We start from the raw sequence: 22404 nt of genomic DNA, 5'->3' as shown, positions 1-22404 counted from the left end.
CTCATCCTTTGCCAAGTGTGAGGAGCTTAAAACAGTGAAGGGTCATACGCTGAAACTCAATGAGTAACTCTGTCTAGCTGAACCCTCCTGTGTGCCTTTGATGGCTGTAGAATAAGAAATGCATTTCATTAGACTGCTCTCAATTTCAGTGTCCATGGTGTCTCCAAGGAAACCATGTTGACTTGAAAAAATATCTTTCCCAGCATGTGTTGTGAGAAAGGGAAGTTCAAGCCATAGATCTGTGATTCTTACCCATGAGATTTCCTTTGTGTTCTAGGTTGGGCATGGAGCATGACGGGCAAGGTAACCGGTGTGGGGATGAGACCGCCATGGGCAGCGTCATGGCACCCCTGGTGCAGGCTGCCTTCCATCGCTACCACTGGTCCAGATGCAGCGGTCAGGAACTGAAACGATACATCCAGTATGTGCCTCGCTGCATGTCATGCCCTGCTACATAGGCTACACACATGACCTCAGAGGTGTTGACCCAAAAGATTCTCCAATGTCATATAATTGGTTAAGCCATGAGCCTAGAAATTAAGTGTAATTTTATCTGTCATGGGGCTTCCTTGGGGTGGATTCCTTGTGACTGGTGGTCAGACTTGTCCTGAGGATGGAGATGGGGTGTTTAATCTAGTTCCTGCTTTTAACCCTGTTTTATACCTCAAAGTCCTATGGTACAAGACTGCCACACTTCATGTAGGGTCACTTGGTGACGTGAGTAACGCCGCTGCAGCGTCACTGTATCCCAGAGGTGTGCTTGGTTCCCTTCCCCAGAATTAGTAGAAATAAAAGATGAGTAGACTAGAACCCGAATCCTTAAAATCCATATTTCTGGAAACCTGCCCTATGTGCTGACAAAACCCCAGAGAATTCGGGCTGAGAGTCCTCTCCCTTTAAGATCTGATTTCACCGTTGAGAATTTAAAGGCACTTAACTGTTTTCCTCCCGCAGTTCCTATGACTGTCTCCTTGATGACCCCTTTGAACACGACTGGCCCAAACTCCCAGAACTTCCTGGAATTAATTATTCCATGGATGAGCAATGCCGTTTTGATTTTGGTGTTGGCTACAAAATGTGCACTGCGGTATGTGACCCACTGTTAGCTTAGCTGTCTTATCTTGAATCCTGTTGGTGTAGTTCCTGATGGGGGGGCTTTGCAAACTTACTGGTACAAGTGTGAAAATATCTACGGTTATCTTGTGTTTACTATGTTGATGGAGATAAACTAGATGTTTTGGGTACGTAGCCCGAATTAATCCTCATGGGAGATAAGAAAGGAGGGGGGGAGAGAGAGAGAGAAGAGAAGAGAAAAGAGAGGGAGAGGGAGAGGGAGGGGGGACATAGAGGGAGAGAGAGAGCACATACACAAAGGGTTTTAGTTTATAATTCTTTCTTTTTTTTTTGAGATTACAATATCATTCCACCATTGCCTCCTCCCATTTCTTCCCAGAAGCCTCCTGAATACCTCTCCTTGCTCTTCTAAAATTACAGCTGTTGTTACAGATACAAACATTAGTGTGTATATATGTGTATGTGAATGTATGTGTTTATGTGTGTGTATGTGGTTTATGTGTGTGTCTATGTTTACATACATATTATATATTGAAGTGGTGGCAGAAAGATTGCAAAGCTTTTATCTTTAGGATGGAAAAGCCAAGACTGTGTAGCTTTCTCAGGGCACTTACTCATACCTGGTAAGACAGGGAGCTAGCTGCACGTTGCCCAAGGCTCTCCAGCTCAGATACCTGCTACCCATTCCTCACCCTCCTTTTCTTACCTTCAGAGTCGGTGTTGAGCTTCTCTGTAGCATGATGGCTAGTATTCTATGTTTGTGGCTATAGAAAATGATTACCCTGATATATCAGAAGAAACTCAAATGGAATACTGTGAAAAGTGTGTGAGTGCATGCCTAGAATCACAGCACTTGTGAGACTGAGGCAGGAGGAGGATGAGTTTGAAGCCAGGCTTCATTCGGCTGTTTCTCGTGTGCAGGACTATTCTAGGCTATAAAATCGAGCTCTGTTTTGTGCGGTTTTAGTTTATGTCTCTGCTTTTCAGTAGTTAGATCCTATGATAATGAATGTCAGACAGAGTTTGTCAGGTCTGACACAAAATCCATGAACTCGAGTATAATCTGTGACATCTCTGGCTTAGTTTTCTTAGTGTCTGAATTGTGGATGATGATGTATTTATAAACTCTTACAGTTTATTTGGAAATGAAATGGGATGATGTAATTAATGTACTTAGCACAGTGTGGACATCTTACACTTGTCGTTGCTACTTCAGAACAGAGCATCCAGACTTGGAACCCTAATGCCAGTGCTTACTTCTTGACATGTTACCGCTTTAGCTATCGACTTAAAATCAAAACACCCCCACCACCAAATACTGTGGCATGAAGAAGTATACATGACAAGTATAAAATATGGTTGGCAAAGGTCCCACTGTCTGAAAGGTCACCCATTGTTTGCTTCTTTTTCTTCCAGTTCCGAACCTTTGACCCGTGCAAACAGCTATGGTGCAGCCACCCTGATAACCCATACTTCTGTAAGACTAAGAAGGGGCCCCCACTCGATGGAACTGAGTGTGCTTCTGGGAAGGTAAGTGTGTCTGCTGATTAAGCTCCAGTGCATACTGTGGGGGAACCTTTAAAGGTCTAGCAAATAGTGGTCCCTGATGGTCTGTTGTCCTTAGGGAGAATGTAGTACCCATGGGCTCCTTATGGTAAGTCACTAAGATAGGGTACTAGCTTCCATCGCTGCTACCATAAATTGCCACAAAGTTGATGGTTTAAAACACTAGAAGTTTGTTCTGTAATAGCTCTTGTGGGCAAGAATCAGTTATACAGAAGTGAAGTCTACATATAGACAGGGCCATGCTCCATCCAAGGCTGTAGTGGCCATTGGTTCCTCTCCTCTCCTGGTTTCTGGCTACCTTTCTCCCACACCATGGCCATATCCTTCTACCCTCTGACAGTGGGTGTATATTCCCTCTGTCCCTTTCTGAATCTTTTCATGATGGTTTGATCCCACCTAGATACCTCGGGATCATCTTCTGAACTTAAACTGTTTAACTGAAACATGTTTACAAGGAATCTTTTACTGAATAAGGTCACTTTCACAGGCCCAGACATTAGATGCTTTTGGGCCTGGGGGGGACCAGACCATTTGGCTCTCTGTGGCCAAGGGGAAAGGCAGTAGGGACAGCAGATCTCTGGCCCTTGCTACTGGAGTCTGATTTACTTGCTGGCATGGCTTCCCTTGTGAAAGCTGCCCAGAAATAAAGGCATGTGAATTTATACAGGAGATTTGGCCTCACTCCTCGGGGAAAGATGCCCAAAGGTTTTAAATCTCAGAGTGTGTAGTTGAGACTGAATGCTTAGAAATTGGCTGGATGCCAAGGTGTGCTTCTCTTAAGGGCAAAGAGCCCAAAACAAAGGCATGCTAAGAATGCAAGTTGAAGAGCCTTGACTAGTCTAGAAATAATATACTGTGGATAGGGCCAAGTGCTGACAGAAAAGATTAATGCAACTTTTACCTTTTTAAAAGGTTGATTTCAAACATATATGAACGGTTCTTATATGAAGTATGCATACTAATAAAAACCTGCTATTGCAAGCACTTGCAATTCTGTCAGACACTGTGCCAACTACGTTATATATTGTGTCTTGCTTTGGGAAGAGTTAATAAATACACTTTCAACTAAAGAGAAGGGCAATAATGAGTGGAATCACTTTTTGTTTATTAAAAAGCTATGTTATAATCAATTTTAATATCTAACTCCTCTACGTATAATTATGCTCTAGTATAAAGGTATTTTTTAAAAACTTCTTTGCCTGTAGAGTACAAAAAGGCATTTCAAATTTTTGGAAAGAAAACAATCTATTCCCTCTGAGTATGTTTCTGCCCAGTGCTGGGAACTATCAAGGAATCTCACAAGTAGCTTTGTGGCTGTATTAACCCTTCTTTGTTCATAAACTCACGTGGCCGCTAAACAATTCATGAATTTTTATATACCTTGATTTTAGTCATCTAAAAGGTAAATAAAATTATCTAACCCATCTATTTCTTAGATTCATAAATTAATATTCTATGAACCTAAAGGTGCTTTGAAAGCCAAATACAGGCTTAATTAGTTTAATTGTTTTTGAAGTTGAGGCATATTTGCATGCCTTTGTTTTAAAGGGGGCATATTAGCATTTAAACCCCTACTGATAGAGGCAGCAAGAAGTGAAGCCAAGAATGGTATCTGCTGGGCAGGCTGAACACTCATTTGTGACATACCATTTCAAAACGTATCCAAGTAAATGTTATCTTCCCTTCATTAAAAAAAAAGCTTTATTTTTAGTGATGCCTGTACGTAACATGTATGTATATGTGAGTGAGTGCCCAGTGTCTGTCTAGTGCCCACAGAGGCCAGAAAAGGGCATCTGATCCCCTGGACTTGGAATGACAGACGGTTGTGAGCCACCCAATGTGGGTGATGGAAACAGGACTCAAGCCATCTGCCAGAGAGCAGAGAGCACTCTTAACCAGCCCCAAACTTAGCTTTTGAGTTGTATTTTTAAAATGATGGATCTAAGTTATCCTTCTGATAGGAAAGCTTCGTGTAGCAAATGCCTATGGATGCTTTAAATCCGTATTTAACTGTAGGGAGGGTAAGAGTTGAAGACCTTCCAATAAGCGGTTCCTGAATAACGCCTTTAACAACTCTCACGGTTATCTTCTCTCGTTTCCCTAAGTGGTGCTATAAAGGACACTGCATGTGGAAAAATGCTAACCAGCAAAAGCAAGATGGCAACTGGGGGTCATGGACCAAATTTGGCTCCTGTTCTAGGACGTGTGGAACTGGTGTTCGTTTTAGGACACGCCAGTGCAATAATCCCACGTGAGTATGACCCGGTAATTCCTGTTGCACCTGTTGTAATTCCTGTTTGATACACCAGACAATGTTTCACTGTCGTTAGTAGTGTTTTCTTCTTTTTTCATCCCACTCTCGAAACAGAGGATAGGAAAAGGACTGCTTACCTCACCGCCAAAGCGGCTGAGAGTAGGCTGTGATGAGCAAGAGGCATACAAATGAAGCCCTTTTTTTTTTTTTGAAGAATTTGATGTAAGAAACTATTAGGGAGTTGACCAGAAGGAGTAGATACTTTGTGTCCTGTAAGTGTGATGTGTCCACGAAGAAGCAGAGAGGCATTGGGCGGAAGTACCAGTAACTTTAGCTGAGTTCCAGAAGGTCTGTCCAGCTGCTTCAGTGCAGAAATACAGAAAGATGGGGGCAGTCTGGCAGGGACTCTGGGAAGAAAAGACATCCATCCGCTCAACCAGATAAAATTCATGCGAGCCTAGAAAAAGTGATGCAGTTATTCAGCTTGGATATGCTGGGGTTTAACCTGCAGGCAGCCCTTTCTCCATGCCTGCAGAATGATGGCTCTGTGCGTGACTTGTATAAAGACTACAGATGGCTGCACACTGTCTTCACAAGCAGCCTTAAAAGTAACAGTCACACTCCAAAGCATGGCAGTAAGAGTTACACATTCACCATAAACCATCATCTAGTCTATTAAAATATCATGCCATCAAATTCTTACCATTTTCTTATTGGGAAAATCATTCCATTTCGCATTTGACGCAGGGAGGAAGCAGAGACAAGGAATGATAGGATCGGCTTTTCTTCGAGTTCCACCCACATGTGTCACATGTGGGTGGAAATATCATTTTCTTGAGTTCACTTGCATGGTTTTCATCTTTCATGCATAAAGCAAACTGAGGACTAAGTTAGGTTGCATGTGGGGGTCTTTCCCCCTCAGCACAGAGAGAAGGGTACATTTAGAGAGACCCCAGACATTGGCATCATTCAGCCTGTGCTAGCAGCTGAGACACTTGGCTCTCTGCCCAGCACTACTGCTTCTGTGGGCCTGAGCTGCTGGGCTGATGCCAGGCACCCTTTGAAACGTTGTCTTTTCTCTAGGCCCATCAATGGTGGGCAGGACTGCCCTGGTGTTAATTTTGAGTACCAGCTTTGTAACACAGAAGAATGCCAAAAGCACTTTGAGGACTTCAGGGCCCAGCAGTGCCAACAGCGTAACTCACACTTTGACTACCAGAATACCAAACACCACTGGCTGCCGCATGAACATCCTGACTGTGAGTGCATACCATTCTTTTGCCTGCTGTGTGGATGGTCACTTAGTGTTTACGCCTTGCCGATACCAAGGCCTTGCACTCTTGAATCCTGCCTGTGTGGTAACATGAGAAGCCGGGTACTTACAAAGGCCAGGCATTCCAGGTTCCCAAGATTCAGTCTAAAGAGTGCCTTTCTCCTGAGAGGTAGGTATTGTGACAGACATGAATGATATCTGGCAAATAGCCATGTTACCACCCCCATAGGAAATGACATTGACTCACCTGATTCAACTGAAATTCTCAACTAAGAAATAATAACAACATAGCCAAGTCAGGATGAAAACAGAAAAGGAAAAATAAGGTGCTCATTTATTAAAGACTTCATAGCCTTGTCTAAGGTAGTTATACTCCTGGAAATATTTTTTTAATGCTTGACTTCCTCCAGTTAAATTATGGGTTAGATGGGCTCAAAATGAAATCTCTTATCTCTGTGGCTGGTCAGTGTGTATATACCACTGAATTCAAGTGAGTGTTCTCTTAAAGGAAATGCAGGCATGGATAGGTCAAAGTTGAACACTTTAGAATAAATGCATCATTCTTAAATTTGCTTCAGTGAGGTGAGTCATGTAGATTATCAATTATGCAGATGCTACAAAGGGCACAGGTATCAGCTGAATGATAGGGTGAGACCAAAGACTAAGGCAGTCAGTGTTTAGAATATTATTAAGGTGAAAATGGCCTTGAGTCAGAGTTTACTAAAAAGCTAATATAGCTGACATCAGGGTTTGCCAGCCTAACCTGCCTGGGGCAGTCTCAGTCTACATCTGACTGATATCCCTCCCAAGTTAACATCCCTTATTATCCCAATAATGGTCTACTTTAGATGACATAAAATAACCAGTCATTCACATTGATACAAATATGCATGGTAGTATATCTGCGCTTTTCATCCTCTCCCTATTGTATTCATCCGGTGTCTTATTTGCTTTTCAGGAACCCATATTGAAAGGTTATATATCTTAAAGTTAACTATGCTGGTCAAACATCCTATTTTATAAAAATTATTAATTTAAGCCTGCCTCTTATGCAGCCAAGAAAAGATGCCATCTTTACTGTCAGTCCAAAGAGACTGGGGATGTTGCTTACATGAAACAACTAGTGCATGACGGAACGCGCTGCTCTTACAAAGATCCCTACAGCATATGTGTACGAGGAGAGTGTGTGGTGAGTTAAAACTGCTGCCTCCACAGCATCCCACAGCATCCCCCACCATCCCCCAACACCTCCCAGCATCCCCCAGCATCCCCCAACACCTCCAGCATCCCCCAGCTTATTTGGTGTCTGATTTCCCCATTATAAAATAACTATATTTAAGATCCTTCAATACATGTATGTGTATTACATTTTAGTTTAAATATTATTTTCATAGAAATCCAATCCTAAGCAAAGGTTAATACAAAAATCTTTCTTTTTACCGTATCTTCCCAATGGTTCTATACTTAAATGCTCAACTCTATGTCAGGCCCAACATGTAGGCAACGGAAAAGCTTTGTCTCATTTAGTCTTTGTACAATGCACTTTGTTTCCTGTTCATACGTAGCTGTTACTGTAAGCGTCCACATTAACTGGAACAGTGTGGTGAACATCCATTTCCTTCCACCTAGTAAAACTACAGCATGCTGTTGTGTTGCTATAACAGAATACCATAGGCTGGGTAATTTATAAAACCAAAAGAAAGCAAAGCTCATGCTAAATGAGTTTAGGTGCTTTGGCTGATGGTTCTGGGTCAGGAAAGACAAAATATGATAATGGAGTCATCCATGGTAGAAGGGAAAGAGAATTAGGAACTGAAGATAGGAAGAAGCAATCACTTTTTTATTGAAATGAAATTTTTATTGGATATTTTATTTACATTTCAGATGTTATCCCCTCCCCCCACCACACCCAGAAACCCACTATCTCATCCCATTCCCCCTACTCCTGCTTCTATGGGGATGTGCTCCCACCCACCCAACCACACCCACATCCCTGTCCACAAATTCCCCCACACTGCGGCATCCAGCCTTCACAGGACCAAGGACCTCCTTTCCACCTATGCCCAACAAGGCCATCCTCCTCTACATATACAGCTGGAGCCATGGGTCTCTCCCTATGTGCTCTTGGCTGGTGGTTTAGAACGTGGGAGCTCTGGTTGGTTGGTATTGTTGCTCTTCCCAATGGGGCCACAAACACTTTCAGCTCCTTTAGACTTCTAACTCCTCCATTGGGAACCCCTTGATCAGTTCAGTGGTTAGCTGTGAGCATCCACTTCTGTATATGTCAGCCTCTAGCAGACGTCTAAGGATATAGCTATATTAGGGTCCTGTCAGCATGCACTTCCTGGCATCCACATCAGTGTCTGCCTTTGGTGACTGCACATAGAATGGATACCCAGGTGGAACAGTCTCTGAACAGCCCCTCCTTCAGGTTCTGTCTCACACTTTGTCTCCATATTTGTTCCTGTGAGTATCTTGTTACTCCTTCTAAGAAGGACTAAAGCACCCACACTTTCCTATTTGTATCCTTTTGTTGTCTAATCAGGGACTTCCAGTACTATATTGAATAAGTAGGGGGAGAGTGGGCAGCCTTGTCTAGTCCCTGATTTTAGTGGGATTGCTTCAAGTTCCTCTCCATTTAGTTTGATGTTAGCTACTGGCTTGCTGTATATTGCTTTTACTATATTTAGGTATTTGCAGATCTGCATCACTATTTGCAGATGATACGATAGTATACTTAAGTGATCCCAAAATTTAGAGAACTCCTAAATCTGATAAACAACTTCAGCGAAGTGGCTAGATATAAAATTAATTCAAACAAATCAGTAGCATTCCTCTACTCAAAGGATAAACGGGCTGAGAAAGTAATTAGGGAAACAACATCCTTCACAATAGTCACAAATAATATAAAATACTTTGCTGTGAATCTAACCAAGCAAGTGAAAGATCTGTATGACAAGAAATTCAAGTCTCTGAAGAAAGAAATCGAAGATCTCAGAAGATGGAAAGATTTCCCATGCTCATGGACTGCCAGGATTAATATAGTAAAAATGGCCATCTTGCCGAAAGCAATCAACAGATTCAGTGCAATCCCCATCAAAATTCCAACTCAATTCTTCATAGAGATAGAAGAGCAATTTGCAAATTCATTTGGAATAACAAAAACACCAGTATAGTGAAAACTATAATCAACAATAAAAGAACTTCTGGGGAAATCACCAGAGTCTCTTGGTAACTATCCCATCTCTGTGATAAGAACATTAAAAATTCCTTCGTGAAAGGAGAAGCCTCATGATCTAATCATGACAGCTTTTTGTTTAGTTTGTCTTGTTTTGAGATTACTCTGGGCTCACTCTGTAGCCCAGACTGGTTCCAAACTTATTGTGATCCTCCTGCCTCAGCCTTCGGAGTGTTGAGATTAGACAGCTGTCAGCCCACACATGTCAGCACCCACCTGTCAGCCCACACCTGGCTTCCTGCTTTTTACCAAGCCCTGACTCCCACTACTTTTGAATTGGGGATTAAGTTTCCAACATAAAATGCTTAAGAAGAGATATGAATGGTGATAGTCAAATGTGCTTGTCATCATTTTTAATCCCTTCAGCACTTAGTACTAAATGTGTGTCCCCATAATTATATCAAACTTGTAAGTACAATCACCTGTCATGTACCACACTTACTTAAAAGTCCTAGCAAGTCCAGAAAGCCTTCAGTTGTTGTCTATTGACTGTTAAAATGTCATCTCACCTGACCAGGGCCTCGCCCATGCTAAGCATTCACAGCCCTTCCCTGTTGTGCTCAGTCCACCTGGCTTCCGGCTGTGTACGCTATTGATCTCTTACCCTTCTTTCTGTGAATGTAAAGTTTCATAATTGTTTGAACTTTTCCCACTTCTAAAATGTCTTTTAAATTTGTTCGTTCGGGGTTTTGTGAGAGTCTCTTGTATCTTGGGGGGAACTTTACTTCACATCTCCACTAACCTTTAAAAGATAACACCATTTTACAGCTTGACACATGGCCATATGCCTTGATGAATATGTGAATCACACGAGAGAACACCATGCTCTTGACTTGTCGTTTTTTCTACCCAGGATCAACCTACTTCTTCTCTCCACAGAAAGTGGGCTGTGATAAAGAAATCGGGTCCAACAAGGTTGAGGATAAGTGTGGGGTCTGTGGAGGGGACAATTCCCACTGTCGAACTGTGAAGGGAACGTTTACCAGAACACCCAGGAAACTTGGTAAGATGAGTGTTCTCCTGAATTGAGACCCTTTTCTGATGTTTGTCATTTTGAGACATCTTTTAGAATTTGAGGATTATTTTTTATCAACGTGTATCATAGAAATTAACAGATAGTTTTTAAAAAGTAGTTTAAACAATAATAACTTATTAATTCATATTTCATAGCATCCCTGAGGAAAACAACTACTTAATATAAGGGACACTGTAGTAGTTTAGTGCTTAGGGGAAACAAATCTGCGTTATATGTTATTTTGAATTTAATCAAATGTGTATGGGACTAAAGGTTAATTTTAAATATATGTGGCAATATAACTTATTGTCTGGAAATATAAAATATTATAAGACTTTGAATATAACTTTGAACATGTAACATTTTCACTTATCTAATTTAAAAGTGGACAATTTTATTTTGTATATTTATGGATCTAGTATTCATAAAGTATAATCTGTAATGTTTATTTTAAACACAATAGAGATATATTGTATAGAGAATGCAAAGAAAAAATAAGAGATACAATCAAAAAATCATCTGAGATATGATTGCTTGTATGTGATACGTTGTACGCTCACACCTATGAACCTCAAGTTCTATATACATCAAGGGACCAAAATTTGTACTAGAAAGCTATCTTCATGCAATAGATAATAGGTAAAAATATTCGTAGTTGCATAAATTATATAAGAATTTCCACAATATGTGCATACAAACGTTTATATGGTATAACAAATAGTCATCTATTTGATGAGGGTTTATTGGGAAAATGTTTTATGAAATTTAGCAGCTAAAGGTAAATTTGGCAGGATGTTGTCATGAAGATTCTCTTGAATATCCTTTGACATTATCAACATAGTGTCTGACAAGATGAGAGAACACAAAGAAATTTGGTTTGGGGCTAGGGATTGCATCACAGATTGCATCACAGATTGACAGCGCTGGCTGCTCTTCCAGAGGAGCCCAGCTCTGTTCCCAGCACTCACATAGTGGCTCACGACCATCTGTAACTCCAGTCTCAGGAGCTCTGGTGAACTCTTCTCACCTCTGCAGGTCCCAGACACTCAAGGTGGTACACAGACATGCATGGAGGCAAAACATCCATGTGCATAAAATAAACAAATCATTTAAAATTGGTTTACTTTAAACAATTATAAGTTATAAAGCAATGTATAAAAATGATATATTAGCCTTCATCTAAATGGAGCAATCCTCGCTGTCCTATTTTATCTAAATTATACCCTGGCTACCTGACTTTAGGAAATTTTAATATGAGATTAATTCTGTGATGTGTTTTGGATGTCAGATCTAGGTAGCCACTTTTCAAATATGGTCCTTGATCCTTAACATCTTTGCTATTCTTTCATGATGAATTACCATGGTTTTTACTTTGAAATTTATTCAGAAGCAAATAATGCCACTTCTGGCTGGATGTTTATATTATTTTAACAAAGAAAACAGAACTGAAGTTCAAATATTACACTTTCTTACCATCAACTATACTTTTCTCTGCATTACAATGAGAGGGTGAAATATACTTGCTTTAATGAAGCCACATTTATTTTTCTATTTGGTGTGTAGAATAATTGGTTTTATTTTCAGGATGAATTAATATAAGGAAGCCTCTTCTTTTACTGTGAAAATTCTTTCCTCATCTTATAAATAATATAAGATACAATACTATAATATAATAATATATTATAATATAAAGACACAATACTGTTTTTCAGACCACCTCAAAAAAAATCATGCTAAGCAAGAATCAAGGTCACAAGAATGTGTGACATATCCCCCCGAGTCACTCAGATTCAAAGTGGTCAGAGATAACCTAGCCTCCATTTCTTTTCGTGAATGTCGTCATGGTCATGCAATAGACTAACTAACCTTTTCCAACAGGCAAACATTTAAGCAAGAGATGCCATAAGGAACTCACGTTTCTGGAAAATGAAATCTGCAAGTATCCACCTTCAAATCACCTCCATCATTCTGCATTTATGCTCAGTCTTACTTTCATTGACTATTAACAGTTTACCAGCACTTGCTAACTACTGTAAACGCATTTTGACTTGAACACTTTTAGATTTTCAGAACATTTTATATCTTGCCCAATTATACTTGTAATGGCTTATGGGGTAGTCAATGAAACAGCAAGACTTTGATAAACATGAAACCTCCACTAATTAATGACATTCTATTTAAGGGAAGACGAGAGGCGCATTCGTTTTACCCAAAGGAGCTCGTAATATTTCTCTTGCTGAAACAAGAGAAACTAAAAATGTACTGGGTAAGTTGTAGCACACTGCAGAAAGATGGGCATCCATAAATGACCGCACACTGATGTGCGCTCTGTGGCATCTTCAGCATGCTGCTTTTAGCCAGTGCTCACTCAGGCAAACAGTTCAGCTCCTGTGTTGGGCTGTAACTCAGGTTAAAATGCTGAAAACCCTGGTCCTAGGAAACATTTACCTTTACTTTGGACCCTAATAAATATTATGTAAGAGTTGGGTAAGTCTATCTATAGCTAAATATTAACTATACATATGCAAATGACTAACTTTTTTTTATTCCATCAGCAATTATATATTTCTATCTAGATTCCTTTGTACATATGTCCTGGATCATATGAACTAGGTACTCCATAATATACTAAGGTTTAGATTTCATAATTTCCTATACTCGTTTTTATTAGAGATAGCATCTTCTTAAACAGAGGATTTCAAACTCAAGATTATCCTTACTCAGCTTCAAAAAATGCTGGATTATAGACAGGCATTGCCTCACCTGGACCTGACTCATATGTTTTACTGAACATGAGATATAGCATCTCTGCCTCTCAATTTGTTCTATTGTTTATTTATAGTTATGGATAGGACTGTAAGTGATTTTTAATATAATTATAGGGCCTATGATAATACTAAGTTTCAATAGTCAATTTAAGGCTATTAATTTATATTTCCTGGTTTAGAAGACTGAGGTTGAAGTATTTGTAAAAGCAATATAGAATACAGTCTTCCTTTTGTAAGTATTTCTTTAAAGTCGATGTCTAAGTTTTAAAACACTTCAATATATAGAAGCTTTTTATAACAATATATAGGCAGAAGGAATATTCCCAGTTCACCACCTAACAACTTCTATGAACACTCAACACCACTGTAAAATTAGTTATGAAAACTAAAACCACACAGGGAGACTCAGGAAATCAAAACTGTTTGCCTGAATTATTGATGCAATTCATAGGTCAGCACAACCTATGAATTTTCCTCCTGCAAGAGGTCTCCAAGCTGTGAGGTTAGTTTCTGAGATGCTCCTTTCCATTTATGGATGCCCTCTTCTGCATACAGGAGCAGGTTAAGGATGCAGTGCTGGACTAACCATAGTGTTGCTTTTGTTTTCTTTGCTCCCTCCAACATTCACTACACATGCTAAGGGTACCTTAAGATGTTTGATATACCCCCTGGGGCTAGACATGTGTTAATCCAAGAAGACGAGGCTTCTCCTCATGTTCTTGGTAAGTGTTTCTGTATGCTGGCACTGCCTCTCTGTGCACTTCAACATTAAATGTCAAAGACACTACATATGGAGTATATGTATGTACATAAGTACTCTTAATATATATAATATACATATAGATGTGTGTATATATATATGTGTGTGTGTACTATTCATACATATGTATACGAGGATGAGGACTGCATACAAAGTCATTAATTAAATATTGTGTTAAGTTTATTGAGTTGTCTCAACTATCTTTGCATTAAAACAAATGTTTAAAACTGAAACTTCAAATTCTTTTGGTAGAAAAGGGAATTGCTTCATAACTCCTGAGAAAACAACTTTACAAATTTATATTTATTAATCATATTTTGCTCTGAATTAGGAGATGCTAAAAATACAATGTATCACATTAAAGGAAGTTAATAGAAAATCATTGCTTTTATGTTGAAGACGGCTGATGGATAATTTGTTGAAAATGGCAAATGGATAGGTTTAAAGCTGCCACAGAAAAATTTTGAAATTCCAATGTGAATTTTTTCTGCTATCTAGTAGTTGTCAATTTTTGATTAGCACAGACAAATGCAAAACAGATTCTTTTTCTATCATATGGGAGAATAATGTAGAATTCCCAATACTATTGGCAATTTTTTAAAAATATATTCAAAAGTGTAATCATGACTGTTATGCTAAGTCCTGGGCACTCTGTTCACACACTAAGAAAGTTAGCCACCAGCTCTATGAAATTTTGTAGCAAAATGGTTTTCATTCCCATGTTTTCGTGGTTCTAGAGCTATTTAAATTATATTTATTGTTAGATGGCATAAACGACCAGCATGCTCATAGTTCTTTTTGATAGTTTTACAATCCTATTCTTCACTCTAGAATTCAGATTATTCTTGAAATAATTATCTTAAAAGCTTAAGCGAAATAAATATAAAACAAGTAGTTTTAACTAAATATGTTTTTAGTGATGTTAGAAATGTGAAATGTTTTCTCACTTACTGATAGACAATTCCAATGTGTAAATATAACCTATTATTTTTCCCACTAGAAGAGTATTATATAATAACAGTAGATCTGTAATGCATTAAGATCTATTAATAATAAACATCCTTTTCTAACAATATCAATTTCTGAGTGGTCTGGCAATTTTACTATCATCAGAAAAATTATTGGCCTGGAAACCAGTTCAGCTCTTTAGGGTGGCTATCAAATCAATATGTATCAATCTTTAATGAGATACTGTATTAACAAAGTATCTGTTATATCCAAAGTGGCCCCACCTTCCAGGAAAACATGGGATGAGTGAGTCAGAATCTTCTAATATCTTTGACAATGTTTCCAAAATGGAAATATTTGCAAACATTATTTTCTGCCCATTTAATCTATTTAACTCAGTAGGAATGCTTCTCGGTGGTTTAAATGCCTAATGAAGAGAATGGGGAACAATTGAAACTAACATTCATCCTGACTGCTTGATACTAATAAGGAAGCCACTGGTCTCTACTAATAAAACAGGGGAGACTTTCTGTGCGTCATGAACATTGCCATATGATAAATGTATTCCCATCACTCGTTCCCTGTCATTTAGCCATTAAGAACCAAGCCACAGGTCACTACATCTTAAATGGCAAAGGGGAAGAAGCCAAGTCACGGACCTTCATAGATCTTGGTGTGGAGTGGGATTACAACATTGAAGATGACATTGAAACCCTCCACACGGATGGGCCACTCCATGACCCTGTTATTGTTCTGGTATGTGCCATGCAGCATGTTACATGGTTGGTTTTGTTTATAATTTAACTTACCTGAAAACACGCTTAGCTAAAATATCTGACTGGACATTTCCTTGTTTCTTTTTGTAATTCTATTTACTTCTCCCTGTCTGTGTGAAACATTCTCATACATTTTAACTAGTATGACATTGTTCTTGAAAGACAAAGTAAAGGCAACAGAAACAAAAGGTAGGTTCTTATTGTCATGAGCTTAGCATTTTTGATGTACCTTTTAATACACTCTTATTTGCCTTCTGTATGGTGAACTTCCTTTGGCAGTATTTGGGGTATAAGTATATTATCAATGAGTTCTCTTGGCATTTTCAAATTATTCAAAGTGCCAGATGTCTTTTGGAAGGATATCTGCAAGAAGTGTAGAATTGGGGTATTACCAGTTTCGTAGTTTGACTTAGAGATGTCTTTATCTTTATACTTGTTACATAAACATGTTGTTTATAATATACAGTGAATACCTAGAATCATGAATTCTGTATCAGTAGTTTTTTTACCTATAAAAGCAAGAAATGTGGTCTGAGAAATGTACCAGAGAACACGAGAATTTAGCCAGAAAAGCCAGTGGCTTGAAAATCTGTTATTTAGGTTATTTAGTCAGTGTATTGGCAACTTTGAAGAGATACAGTGTAAAGAAGTCATTGTTGATATGCAGATTATGTTAATTATTAGAGAAGTATCCATTAGGGAGTTGAGAGATTATCAGTGAGAAGATCTGGCCACCTGCAGTGGAAGCACACTTGAGCTCATTTGGTGGATTTTTCTAAGTATGGTCACAGTCCTGAGGAGGGGGTCTGTCTGTCTAGGAGACACACTTAGCAGTCCCTGGGGAATCTGCTCTTAAGAACTCTTCCAGGGAGCAGTGGAGGGTTCCTTGTAGCCATGGGTCCTGTGCAGACCCAGCCGATAGAGGGTGCTGTTTCATAAAGTATAGGGAGCAGGCAGCCTCTATGTGAGACTGAACAGTCTAAAAAAATGTAACATAATTGCAGAAAGAGAGTCGGAAACAAATGAGCAATAATGTTCAAACCTTGTGAAGAGTTCTTCTAGAACTTCTGAAGGTTTTGTTTCAGCTACAAATGAAACTATTAAAAGTATAAAAGCTGACCAAAGTGTTAGAAAGCTTTGGAGTTCTCAGGTCCTCTACTCCTCTGAAGATGTATGTGACTAAGGGGTTCATAAACAGGAAGTGTGTTTCCTGCAGTGGCAGAACAGTTGTGTACTGGACTTCATTATTTATGATGAGAGTCACATTTGTGTGAGAAGTCTCTGAATGCGGTGTGCCGGTTTTCTGGAGCTACTTTTTAAGGATTTTATAGTACTAGTTTTAATTAATGTGAGAAAGAATCAGTTTCATTATGATTTTATATGCCAATGTGTTTTGCTCGTATCCACCCCCTCTACCCTTACGCGCTTTTTCCTACAGCTGGCCCCTTCCTGCTATAGTCTGCTCTCTGCGTTCACATTACAGATAATAAGTTTATTTGAAGATTAGACATGCTGTATTTGATGTCCTTTCCCCACCGTGCACACTATCTTGTTCCCCCTACCCTCTGGAAACATCACTCCTCATCTTTCCCCTCTACTTCCATGTCATTCACACATATAATAATTTCCCTGCATGTGAGAAACACGTATGCAACATTTCTTTTCTGAGGCTGCCCTACTTCGCCGAACATGCTCACTTCTACACAGTTTTCTGAAAATGTAAGTTTGTTCTTTATGGCTGGGTAAAACCCCAATTTCATATGTATCATGGTTTCTTTCCCTGGTCATTTGTTGATTGACATCTAGGTTAGTTTAATACTATGTATAATACTGCAGTAAACATGGATATGCAGGTATCGCTGTGGTGTTTAGATTCATTTCAGTATATACACAAGGGTAGTATACCTGGGACATATGGCATGCATATATATATGGTTTTAACACGCAGCTTGAGACAGATCACAGCAGACTAGACAGTTCCACAAGGAGAGGTTTATTAAGAGAGTGGGAGAGAGAGAGGAGAGAGAGAGGAGTAGAAAAATGGAGGCCAGCCATGACCACATGGAGAGAGGAGGAAGGGAAGGGGGGAGGGGAGACGGCAACCTGCAGGGGAAGGTCAATGGAGCAAGAGAGAGGAGGGGCAAGCAGCCCCTTTTATAGTGGGCAGGGCTACCTGCCAGGTGCCAGGTAACTGTGGAGGTGGAGTTTAACAGATTACTAAATATATATATATATTTTTTTTTTTCTGCAAAGTGATGAACCATGGTGTACAAAGTTTTCCATATACTCACCAGTATCTGTTAGCCTTTTTTATCTTGATGATAGCCATTTTGATTTGTATGGATGGGATCTCAATGTATCCATTTCAGTCTTCTATGACTGATTCCAGCAGCTATCTCCCATCCCTAGGTTGCAGCGGGTTATCCCAGGCTGCCCAGAATTGCCACTGTACCCATGAGTCTTGCCTGGGTTACTTCTGCTCCATCATCCTGTCCTCAGGGGGCATTTCAGTCGGCCATGCATTCCTGGTGCATCACATCTAATGGAGATCTCCTTTTCTCTCCTACTCTTTCTTCTTCTCTCCACCTTTCTCCCTCTGTCCCTCCTCTCATGGTCCCTAACTGCAAACCCCCAGCCCAGTAACTGAAACCCTCCCTACCTCTGTTTTCCCCAGTAATTGGAAGAATCCATCTTTATTTAATCAATAGTTTTAAATTGGGGAGCAATTTATATAGCATCGCTTGGTGTATGTGAGGATGTACTCATAGGGGAGACAAGACCTTGGGGACAGTATTTAGCATTTGAATACCTAGCATCCCCAGACCACTCCCCAACAAGTGTCATGAAATAATGTTTTGCGCAACATCAGAACATTTATCTTCTGAAGGTTTTACATTTCCTTTAGGTTTATGAATCCTTTACACTCATTTTTTGTATAAACTAAGATATTTTTGCACATATATGTCAAAATTCATTTTCTGATACTGCATGAAAAGTTCCCTCGAAACAGTAGATAAACAAAAGCATGTTCTGTAGTGTCTGTGGATGGTATATCTGAAAGTAGTTTCCCAGACCATTGGGACACTGTGACTCTCATGAGGCTTGTGTATAGTGGCTGCTCTTACTTTCCAGCCCAGTCCTAGGGTTGTTGAAAGACCTCAGCTATCATGCTGACCTTGCCCCTGTAGCAGCTGGCTGGCCTTTTTCCCTTACTACATGAGGCTCTCTGGAAACTCTTTAAGCATTTATAGTATCTGGTGAAGAATTCCCTGAAAGTGAGCAGAGAAACAGAGCCAGCATGACCAAGTCAGAAGTCACGAGCTTTTAGAACCCAGTCTTGGACATGTGGAAAACAGCATAATGACTGAAGGAAGAAAAAAGTATTGCTTTATGAAGAGAGGGAGGGTGGCCAACAATTGTACAAGTGTCATTGTACAATTAATGCACAATTGACAAGGAACAAGAAAATCTTAAATTAGGGAACTATACACATAGATGGTCTTTTTCTCACCCAATTAATTAATAGAAGGAAAATTATATGTAGTGAAGAATGGAGTTTTTAAAAGTTAAAGGGTACAGAAGCCTTGAGAGTTCTGAGAAAATCCTGAAGTCTCCATAAAGGTACAAATATTCATTGATTTATACTGTTTGTGTTCATACAGAGAGACATGATGACACTCTCTTGAAGGAATATCTCAACATAATAAGAGCTAGTTTGACTTTTCTCTTGTTCTATAGAGTCATGAATGGTCTTCTTGTTGTTGTTTCTATATCTTCTTCCAAATTTTTTTTTTCTGGAAGGAACGTAGTCATTATAATAAAGCAGCATATTATAAAGAACTTTAAAATACACTGTAGAGACGGTACAGTTTAAGGTAACTGATAGAAAATAACAGTTATTTTGATAATATACATTTTTACTCTTCAGCGTGTATCTTATATCACTCTATTCCAAGTTTTCTATGTTTGTATTTTTCCTTTAATATTGCACTCAACCACGTGAGCTGGTGGGAACCAGAGCATTCTAAGAACTACCTTAAACGTATCCAGCTTTGAAAGTGTCGATATGCTGAGATGCGTAAGGTCACGGTGAAGCCACCTGTTGTTTATGTACTAATTACATATCTCACACATGTGTTAGATCATACCTCAGGAGAATGACACGCACTCGAGCCTGACGTATAAGTACATCATCCATGAAGACTCGGTGCCGACGATCAACAGCAACAACGTCATCCAGGAGGAGCTGGATACCTTCGAGTGGGCATTGAAGAGCTGGTCTCAGTGCTCCAAACCCTGTGGTGGAGGTAACAGCTGTATTCATTTTCAAAGCAGTTTATCATTCTGTATTGGGACTTCACAAATGCAATTTTGCTACAGTTATTATGTAAACATCTGTGTTTCTGAGCTCAGAGACAACCTCCATGAAAGGGTCGTTTGACCCCCCCCACACACACACACACAAGAGGTCATGACCCACATGTTGAGAACCACTTACTTAAACCAATGGAGGACCTAAGATCCCCGTACTCTCTTCTCTAACGTTCATGTCTTGTGTTCAATACAGTAGTGTTGCTTTAAAAGTTACTAATTAACTCAATAGTTCTTAATATGACCCCATCAGCCCCCCAATAATGGAGACCGAGTCCCATTAGATTTATTTATTTTGCTTTAGCATGATTACTGGACAAATTATTCTTAATCTATTTTTTATGCTAGACTGGCTAATTCTCAGCTGGGCTCCCCAAGTACTTGCTGTTTGAGTATCTCCCGGGTTGCCTTTTGGTCCACCAGCCTGTGTTCAGGATGCACTTCTCCTGGCCACATGCCCATGGTCCACCTCCTTTCATGGCAGCCTCCTCCTTGCCTGTCTTCCTTCTCCTCCTCCTTCCTAGTGGTTCCTACCTGCGACCCTCAGCCTGGTAATCAAAGCCCTGCCTACCTCTATTCTCCCCAGTCATTGCCTGGAGCTCCTTTATTTAACCGGTCAGAGAAGATTGGCGACCAACCTTTAACATCATTATTTGTTGTATATGAGAATGCGCTCATGGGACTATAAGCAGATCTTGGGGGGCAGTATTCAGCATTTGAATACACAGCAGCACCAGGCCAACCCCAACACAGTAGCACCTTAATCGCTTTTCCCAAAATCTAAAACTTCCTCCATTCCCATTTACTGAGGCTCCTGCCTCTTCTCCATTTTGCTTTCCATGTGTATGGACATCTTTTCTGTTTGTGCTAGCAAGAGCACAGTTAATAACATCCTATATGTACTTAATTATGCTGTGTTTTTGATGCTACTGCTATACTGAATGCTTCATATATCTGTGTGTCCATACAATGGCTCTACAATATCAGTACTGTTTTTAATCTTTATTATACTGATGGTGAAATTTAAACAGGGATGATAAGTAGTTCTTCCAAAAACATAGGACTCAGACCAACTTAGCTGAGTACCATGCTGCCTTGCTGTACTGAATTTCTTCTCTCGTTTTCCCAGACCATATCCACGAGATGGACCCCATTTTTATCAATCTGTTTGTGTAGTTCTGCACAACGGATACTCTAGTATTAAACAGGCAATGACAGAATTCGCCCCTACAAGCAGAATAGTTACAGTAACCACTATCTAATTAAGTACTGAATAATAAAACAAAAAAATTATAGTAGAGAATTGTGGGTAAATCAAATTTAATTAATGTTCAGACTGTATTTCTACGGTGTTTCCGGAAAGGGCATAAGATATTTGGCACTTTTAAGAATGGCCCTTCGTTCCCCATTGCAAGATACTGATTTAATTTGGATCCTCACTGTTCCTATGTTCCACATAGACATGGTCCTCAGGGTTATCAGTGACATTTTAATATGCATAGCATCTGTGCCTGCCTCACAGGGCTTCCTTCACTGTTTTGGAAGAGAAGATTATTGTGATTCCTCCTTTACTGATTTTCTTCTCTTCTTTACATGATAATGCTTTTAACTTAATGGATGACTAGAATTATATTGTTTTTTTTCAATTAAAATCCTTCAGTGGTCTAACGTGTGGCCCTGAAGACACGGTCAGAGGGTTACAATAAGCAGAGTCTCACCATTAGGGATGATTAAGCAAGGTATATTTCAATAGCACTGTTCAAAACAACTGGCTTATACATTTCAAGAATAGTAAATGCCATAAAGATGTAGTTTGGGAGATTACTCCTGTTGGTGGAAGCCAAGAGGACTTGGATATTAGATGAACCACGTGGTCCCTGAGAGGTAAAGCCTCACTGGAAAGAACTTGACAAGGATAGTGGCAGGTTTTGAATATTGTCTGCATAATATCGTCTACGAATTATTCTGTAGTAATGTGAAATGTTCAGGAGTGAAGGATCCAGAGGTCTGCAACCTGGAAAACATGCGTGTATTGCAAGCTATAATTTGGACTGTTAATGAGATGATTAATCTAAATTCATATAGATACTCGGCTCCCTTACAATTTTTATATGGGCTATGAAGTTTTCAGTTAGTAAAGGGGGTTTGTTGTCTGTGGATTCATTTGTTTTACAAATATCAAAATACTGATGTCCAGATCCAAATGCTTGTCTGGGTGGGGCTCACCACTTTGTAGATCTAATGCTTTCTCACCTCCTTCCTCTTCATACACGGCATGCGCTCCACCCACCGGAAGCAGACATCGCATGCTCTCCACCCACCGGAAGCACTCAACCTGTCTCAGATTCTTCCCTGTATGTG

General features: G+C 39.6%; 1 protein-coding gene across 2 annotated transcripts in view; it reads left to right on the top strand.

Annotated features, from left to right (window-relative positions):
- The window catches only part of Adamts3 (ADAM metallopeptidase with thrombospondin type 1 motif 3), a 215308-nt gene that overhangs the window by 182250 nt on the left and 10654 nt on the right, over window positions 1-22404 (top strand). Inside the window, exons 9-18 of one of the 2 annotated variants that reach the window (XM_028752617.1) lie at window positions 278-421; window positions 955-1087; window positions 2491-2604; window positions 4746-4891; window positions 5978-6153; window positions 7223-7356; window positions 10285-10408; window positions 13830-13910; window positions 15489-15652; window positions 19814-19979. In XM_028752617.1, the coding sequence (XP_028608450.1) occupies window positions 278-421; window positions 955-1087; window positions 2491-2604; window positions 4746-4891; window positions 5978-6153; window positions 7223-7356; window positions 10285-10408; window positions 13830-13910; window positions 15489-15652; window positions 19814-19979 (1382 nt within the window). Of the gene's footprint in view, window positions 1-277; window positions 422-954; window positions 1088-2490; window positions 2605-4745; window positions 4892-5977; window positions 6154-7222; window positions 7357-10284; window positions 10409-12602; window positions 12687-13829; window positions 13911-15488; window positions 15653-19813; window positions 19980-22404 lie in introns of both variants that reach the window. The other variant, XM_028752615.1, reaches the window with a different exon arrangement.

Source organism: Grammomys surdaster, unplaced genomic scaffold (assembly GCF_004785775.1).
Source record: "Grammomys surdaster isolate TR1022 unplaced genomic scaffold, NIH_TR_1.0 125928, whole genome shotgun sequence".
NCBI classification, from domain to species: Eukaryota; Metazoa; Chordata; class Mammalia; order Rodentia; family Muridae; genus Grammomys; species Grammomys surdaster.
The sequence above is the reverse complement of the archived record's forward strand: the minus strand, read 5'-3'. Positions and strand labels throughout refer to the sequence as shown.